This window comes from Tachysurus vachellii, chromosome 18 (assembly GCF_030014155.1).
Source record: "Tachysurus vachellii isolate PV-2020 chromosome 18, HZAU_Pvac_v1, whole genome shotgun sequence".
In the NCBI taxonomy this organism is placed as follows: Eukaryota; Metazoa; Chordata; class Actinopteri; order Siluriformes; family Bagridae; genus Tachysurus; species Tachysurus vachellii.
Genome location: NC_083477.1, coordinates 10,702,884 through 10,710,736, shown reverse-complemented (window position 1 = coordinate 10,710,736; position 7,853 = coordinate 10,702,884). Strand labels below are relative to the sequence as shown.

Genomic DNA, 7,853 nt, shown 5'->3' with positions numbered 1-7,853 from the left:
TAAATCGTAAGGTTTTAACCAGATAAACACATAAAAGCAAATGTTGTCAAATTTCACTGTGTAGTATTGTAGTAAGAGTTGAATTTTGGGTTCTTTTTAAGAACCAAGGAATAATTTTCTGTGACTGGTACCACTGTGTTTAGATCAGCATGAGAAGGAGGAATAAAATCGGTTCTTACGGTTTGTCTTTAAGGAGAAGAAAGAGTCAAGATTTAACTAGACAACAAGATTTAAAGTCATGTTTTTTGATTATGACTCGGCTTTCCGCCGAACTATTAACATTCATTCACATGAAAAAACGTTTGCATAATTCATTTAACCTAATGTAATTGAAAAGAAATAATACAAATGTAAAAAACCATGCTAAAAAAAATTGTAACAAAGAAAACATTTATTTATTTATTTGGAAAAACAACCACACCACAAGTGCATAATTCCTCATTTTATTTGCAAAATAATAATGATATCTACATGATGTGGTTCAAATAAGGTACAAAAGTGACAACAATCATTTGTGTTTGTGTCCTCTGTTTGTAGACAATGACAATGTTGTTGATATGGACACAGGCCTGTGGTGTAACACAGTACAAACAATTACGCTGTCGTGCTTCATTCAGAGTCGTCGGTGTAAACGTAAGAAGGTTCTGCTTTGTGTTGTGATCGAGGACGATGGGCTTTGTGGTGAATAATGATGACAACGACGACGACGGCGTTAACTTGTGAAAAATTGATGGTGAAAAATAAGCAGTATAAAAAAAAACTAACGAAATGACACCAGAGAAGACCGATCTTATCCACAGAGGAAGCCTGCAGACACTTTGAGGATAAGATCAGATGCTTGAGAATGACACAAGACACATTTTATTAAGGTGGTCACATTAAACCAACCATCAGTTCTTCATCTGGGTTTTTTTTTTTGCTAAATCCTACAGTCATCATTACAATGGATCTTAGAAAAATAAATAGAATCCCTCATTATACAGTTTTTCCCCTTTATGATTTCTGCACAGATCTAATGCACAGGACACACACACACACACACACACACACACACACACACACACAGCACAATCAGCTGTTTGGATTTTTACAGACTGCATCAGCCACAAATAAAGCAGAGGCAAATTCGACTATGCACCGAAGAACGATCTGGAAATGCAGACCACGTTTGTGTAACAATTTACAACAGCCTTAATACAGTCCTAAACAAATGACTTGGTTACTCTGCCAGTCGTGTTTTACATACCATTTGAATCAGAAATCTGAGGTCGGGGAGTTAAGAGCCCGATGTCTTACTTTATTCTATGTGACATGTCGTTCTAAATGTAAAAGATCATATATAAGCATAATAAACACAAATTTCCAAGAAAGTGAGAAAGCGAAGAATCCTGAGAAGCGAAGCTGCACAAAGATCTCAACTTAAACTCTGATTACTGCAAACTGTCAGCAAGAGACAGAAAGTGTACGATGCAATCAGGCACTCGACCCAATAAATGTCTTTATAGAGCTTAAATACACATGCGCAGTTTTAATAAATTGTTTTGTTTTACACATAAAAAGAGGGAGGAGGAGCTGAAAGATTGTGAAGATTCGCAGGCTCTAGATTGGGACTAATGTTATTTTACTGTCAGTTCCATGTTCGTATGAAATCACATCAGACATTGTATTGAGACGAATAGAAACCTCTTGGGTCTGAGAATCGGTCATGCTCTTGAATTATAAGCTGTACGTCAGGTGTGACCGGTTTGTGCGAATGATACTGGAAAAACCATCATCTGCATCAGCCTTTCTGCGTTCAGGTTAAGCACAGTAGTATTACAGATGCAAAACTTTAGGAAAATGTAATGGCGGAAATGAGCAGTGGAGCATCAGGCACCAAGAGGAGGTGTGTTAACGAGGAAGGTTTGGCCTGCAGGACTACATGCTCCGAGTGTGACAGTGCAGGATCCATTAGCAGCTCAGCAGTGAGGCTGGTCCAGCCCTACACACACACACACACACACACACACACACACACACACACACACACACGACGGGAAAAGCAATCCAGGCTTATTAGCACCTCAGCCTGCTCCAGGTGGGGATGCCTGGTCTCTGTAATTGATAATTAGGGCCAATAGCACAGCAGGCAATGCAACTGCAGCAGCAGGAGCTCGCACGACCCCCATGCTGCTGCTCAAAGAGATGAGGGGGAAGACAGACAGATAGACAGACAGAGGCAGAGAGAGAAAGATGACGAGATGGAGAGCAAGGGGGCTAGGGAGACGGAAATGTACAATATCTCAGATTGATGCATCATGTGCAAAGGTGAGGTTTATAAAAAAAAAAAAAAAAAAAAAAAAAAAACCTGCAAGCTACTGCATGCACACACAGTGACTGTTTCTGAGATATGAATCATTGTGGGTTTTAAGCAACTGTTTTTTTTTTTCTTTTTAAACTACTATCTCTGCTGCACTTCTTACAGTTAAACCACATAATCAGCAACAGAGTTCAGACAGGTCTCGATCTTGTGGTGCAAAAAAAAAAAAAAAAAAAACAGACAACAATGACACAGTGTACAATCAAACTTCTGCCTCATGTCTCCAATTCTGATACGATCCAAAACAACTCATTATCCTCATTATGTTTATTTTCACAGATAAAAGGAGAAATGTGCTCAGGAATACTGGCAGGAGTGGATGTAAAGTGGCTTGTTATTTTGTCTTGTATTATCGGTGCATTCTTTTGATCGTGCATTAATGCGATTTGTTTGTCCAGAAAGCGAGCGGCTCAAATCGATCATCCGCATAATGAGCGTCATATGGGACGCAGCACTCTGTCTCTCTTACTCTCTGCAGCTCGGAGAAGACCAAAGGAGCCAGCTCGAGTCTCACGCAAAGGGAAAGCAAACAAGGTTTGACGGAGAGATCAGATAGCCACATGACATTTTATCAGACTACAGATGTGCGTGTCTTGACGGTTTAAAGTGAACACAAGTCAAGCAGGCAGGTGTGTGCGCGCGTGTGTGTGTGTGTGTGCACGTGTGTGTGTGTGTTTACACGCATGGCTATTTGTGTAATAAAGACAAGCAATTCATGTACCAGAACAAGAACAGGATCAAAAAGGTGTCAGGTTTGACCAGTATTATTAAATGGCTGTGGATGTCCACACCTCTCTACTCTTTATGTGGCTGACCATATATGAGGAAATCATGTGACCGAGCAGCTAGTAAACCTGTACGTCTGGCTTTACCTGACTCTACTGAAATGTTAGCATTAGAAATAAAAATGTCAACTATGTGTATCGTCACAATGAAAATACTGCATTGGTGGTAGACAAGATATTTCCCCAGGTACCTGGATAATCCTTTATATTCCTCTTTTTATTTTTTATTTTATTTATTTTTTTTTTAATAAAACTTCAAACTCTACAAAAGATCTCATTAATTTTAAACCACAAGATTCATGCCTAAATGTAATGCGTGTCACAGCAACAAAACACATCTGGATGCTGTACTTATACATAATCTGGCTTAGCTGCTGTGGAGGGATTCACAACGAGCGCCTTTTACTCTGTGCTTTCTATATGAATTAATTAGCGTGCACTGATAAGAGACTGAAGACATAATGAATCAGGAATACACAGGTATGTGGAAACCGAGCAAACTTAAAATGCAGCGCAAAGCTGTTATATAACTCTCCTGCTAGTGCAACATGCACACCTTACATTTAAATATACGTATGCTGAGAAAATAAACACTAAGCAGACTTGAATAACATTTTGCCTGTGATGTGACGACAGCTATGGCTGACTTTCACCAAATCTGAACTCTTGTGTGAGGTCCAAACACGATGTGCTACATCAAAAATCAGTAAAGTTCAGCACTACGGCTACATAGTTGTCCCTCATGCTGGGAATTTATTTACTCGTTCATTTCCCTTAATCTGTACTAAATGTTATATGTTAGCTACCACTTGTTAGTCTTGGCTTCTACACACTAAAAATGTGGACTTTGGGCAGCATATTGAAGCTTCCACTCCAGTTGATGATGGATTTTATCATTTCTCCACCTTTGAGTGTATATGGTAAAGTTTAAGCTTAAAAAAAAGGCATGACAAAGTAGGCTAGACTGCTATCATACAACCAAAACCATACACACACACACACACACACACACAACAAAATATATAAGCCTTTCACTGTCATCTTCCAATTATATCCCAACCATACTAACGTCCCTTTGGCCTTCCTGGATATCTGAGAAACCTTTTCAAATGCCTAATGGTTTAAAAAGGGTCCATAATGCATTGCATTTATGGCGGCTGCATGTGGAGAGGCTGAGCTCGGCTCCCACAGAATAATGTTGCCTTTTAACGGCAATTTGCGGCTCTCTGCTCTCCGAGCTGCTCTCAAACAGACTCTGGGGAACCTTTAAGTTGTGGGCCATCTACAGCCCACTAACCTAGTGATCGAAAGACGCACAACCTCGAACGCCATCCATCCATCCAGCGGCTTAACGTCACCAGATTAAGTAATTATAGACAAAGTCCCACTTGGGTTTGGACCGGAGCTCTTTCCTCCCATGCGGCACAGAGAGGCATTATGGTGCGGATTAAGACCTTCTGCCGCAGCCGTGATTTTAACACATGAGGCGAGGCGAGGCAATGGCACAGACATCCAAGCACAGAACTGACGGCACTACGGTGGGATTGACTTAACATCGTATCCAGCCAAATCTCTGAGAGCTGCTTAATGAAAGACAAAAGCATGCACGATCGTCTGTTAATAACAGGAAGTATTGCTCATGTGTTTAGTGATAAAATGTCCACCGATATCCTCAAAAAACTGATATATATTGCTTTGTTAACCAAAAACACGTAACTTATTATTATATATCCTATTGTGTGTCTATCTATAGTCTCTGTATGCCCATATATACTGAGGTATGAATCAGCTAAAAGAGTTTTTCTTTTTTGTATCATGAAGCTTATCTTTCTGTATCTCAGCTGTAGTTTGACTGGACAGATTGTTCCACTTACTGCAGTGAGATAACTAGTCGCAGAAACCAAATAATAAATTAAACTCAAAATACAATTTTTTTCAATTAAATCTAAAAAAAAAAAAAAAAAAAAAACAAACAAACAAAAAATGAAAGAGTAACAATATATTTGATTTGTCAAATTACAAATGTCACGATCAATCCTTTTTATGAGTTTCTTATGAATCCTGAAATGTATTCGATGCAGTTTAATCCAGCACTGATCGTCGGGTCTCTTCACGGCGTTGGAAAAGCGAGTGAAGTCTTCTCGTCAACGCTGACTCTGACATCTATTACACATAAATATGTGTTTGGAGTAGGCAGTGATCCTTTTAAATAAATATCTCGAATATGACTAATAATTACACTGCGATCTTCATTCACCCATCTACCTGTTGAATGGCACCTCAGGAGCTAGGCATTCTGTAAAGTGTACTGTAGCTTGTAGCCTAGAGTCAAGGCTGCTTGTGAAAGTTAAAGATGTCCCGTTTTTTCGAGCCTCGCTTGCCCTTGTTAGGCTGACTCGGAGATGGCAGGGGTTGTGGTGTGGCCATGCCTCCATAGGGGCAGCTCTGAGAGTCCGGATGTTCTCCGGAACATTCTACGGCGGGAATGTAACGGCTGTCCCACATGCCGGGTCCGCACAGTTTACACAGGTCATGAAGACTACAAGGGATCCTGGGAAGCAGCCGGAACTGATAGAGAAGGCTCCGTGCCTGGAAAACCAGAAGACAACAGAGATAAGTGACTTTCTAGAGCAGAAGTGAGAAGTGAATTAACTAGTAAACAGTCACCGTTCTCTAGGACTATAGGTCAGATGTAATCACATCATGACATTTAGAGGTTGCGAAGCTCTGAAAGGTCACTGGATACAAAAACAAAGCACTCTATGTATGTGCCCATTTAGATTACTGTGTCTGGCTCGAGATTTACACCATGAAGTGTGTGATTACATGCATAACCAACTGCTAAGAGTTGCATTGTGTAATATAGAAAAAAAAACAACAACAATAGCGTGACAGGAAATTCTTTATCTGTAGTTAAAAAAAAAAAAAATCAATTCTCTTTAAAAGTGTTTGAATATGCGTGCGCTCACAGTACCTTCCTCAGCACCAGTTCTCCATTCATGTGCATGGAGAGGTTGCTAAAGTGCAGCAGCATCTGATCTGTTGCCAGCTGTTGCTCTGTGACATCATCACCGTAGAGGACAATGATGGCCACGCACAGGAAGAGGTGGAAGTAATCAGTCTGTCACGCAAACACACACACACACACACACACACAAAACCAGAACCAATCATTAAACAAAAGAGCATTAAGCAAACACAGTGATCCCATTGCAAACTGGAAGAACACAACAGAGCAAATGGCTCGGCTCTCCACCGTCACCTGATTATCGCTATGTCAATATATGCTAATGTCATGCTGTGTTAGACTAACAATTAGCATCTCATCTTCATTAGTGCTTGAACTGAGATGGCTGCTAAAAGAAGAGTGATGCTCTTCAGCACCCATATGCTTACTTACTGACTCGCTTCATTCTGAGCTCTCTGAGGACTCTGAGTGTACAAGTTGAGCAACCAAAAAATAAATAAATAAACTGCAGAACTGATTTAAACTATGTAGAGATGATGCAATGAGGGTTTTATTAAGCTAAAGTGAGAACAATTATTAAATAATATCCAGATCCAACTCATAGATAGAGATTTTAACTGATGCCACTTTCTTTTCTTTAGTAATATTAAACACTGAACCTTTTCTTTTTACATGTGGAGATGAAGGAGCATCTTAGACACAGAACACTCTTATCTAAATATCTAGCTTGTATTAATAACATTTCTTTGTCTTCTGTATGTTTTGTCCTAAGGGTATGCAAACTTTTGCACTCAGCTACATCTCTGACCAATTTAAACGTATAAATAATATACTAGAAGTGTAGATAAATTAATGAGCAGGAGTGAAAAGTGAAAATAAGCTCCTTATTATTTTTTAACACCAGTTGCGTGTTATTATTCGACACCTCGCCCCATGTGTTATGGTTTACCAGTTATCTGTAGCACATTTACAGAGCAAGTGTCATGAGGAAGAAGAAGAAGAAAAAAAAAACCCAAAAAAGTACATATGTGGTCAGATGAGGTGTGTGTGTGTGTGTGTGTGAAGTATGTTACATATGCAAATGGGAGTTTTTTTTATCTGCCTTACAGCCATAAACACACTTTTGAAATGTATTCAATTATCTTAAAATCATCTAAAATACATCAGAAAAGAAATGAATTATTTACTTAATTAATTAAATATTATATTAATAAAGATGTAAGACATTATTGCATTGTGCGTTTTAGTACATTTTCACACTGATTTGGAAAGAAATCTCTCATTTTGGTTCTTTTGGTTTGGATTACGCAGCACATCAAACGGTTAACCAACAAACAGAAAAAATGCTGGCTGAGGAGTGAGCAGGGCTGAAAATATAGAGTCAAATTCTTATTAATAAATTATGATGAGTTTGAATCCCGATGATAAGGGAGTGTGTGAGATTTAAAGAGGCCATGGAAGGTAATATTAAACAAAAAGTAAAAAATAAATAAATAAATAAATAAAATAAAATAAAATAAAATAAAAAAAGGAATACAATAAAAAGCATTTTTAAAAAAAAAAAAATAATAATAAAGGTAGTGGTAAACAAATGGTACGGACCTTTGGCAAGTGTGCATATTAATCCCAGAGTTTACATGAGTGTCTGATGCTGAATATAACTAATTTCAGTAGATTAAAAGCATTTATTTTCATGTTTTTGCTTGTTCACAATTTTAACTGTTATTGTGCCGTTTGCAGC

The 7,853-nt window shown here is 38.6% G+C and overlaps 1 protein-coding gene across 2 annotated transcripts in view; it reads right to left on the bottom strand.

The window, feature by feature from the left end:
• Positions 1-427: 427 nt before the first annotated feature.
• Positions 428-7,853, bottom strand: part of tbc1d16 (TBC1 domain family, member 16) — a 35,606-nt gene continuing 28,180 nt past the window's right edge. For both annotated transcript variants that reach the window (XM_060892411.1, XM_060892412.1), the window contains exons 11-12: positions 6,119-6,265; positions 428-5,733 (exon numbers count right to left, since the gene is read on the bottom strand). In XM_060892411.1, the coding sequence (XP_060748394.1) occupies positions 5,473-5,733; positions 6,119-6,265 (408 nt within the window). In that variant the 3' untranslated portion in view covers positions 428-5,472. The remainder of the gene's footprint in view (positions 5,734-6,118; positions 6,266-7,853) is intronic.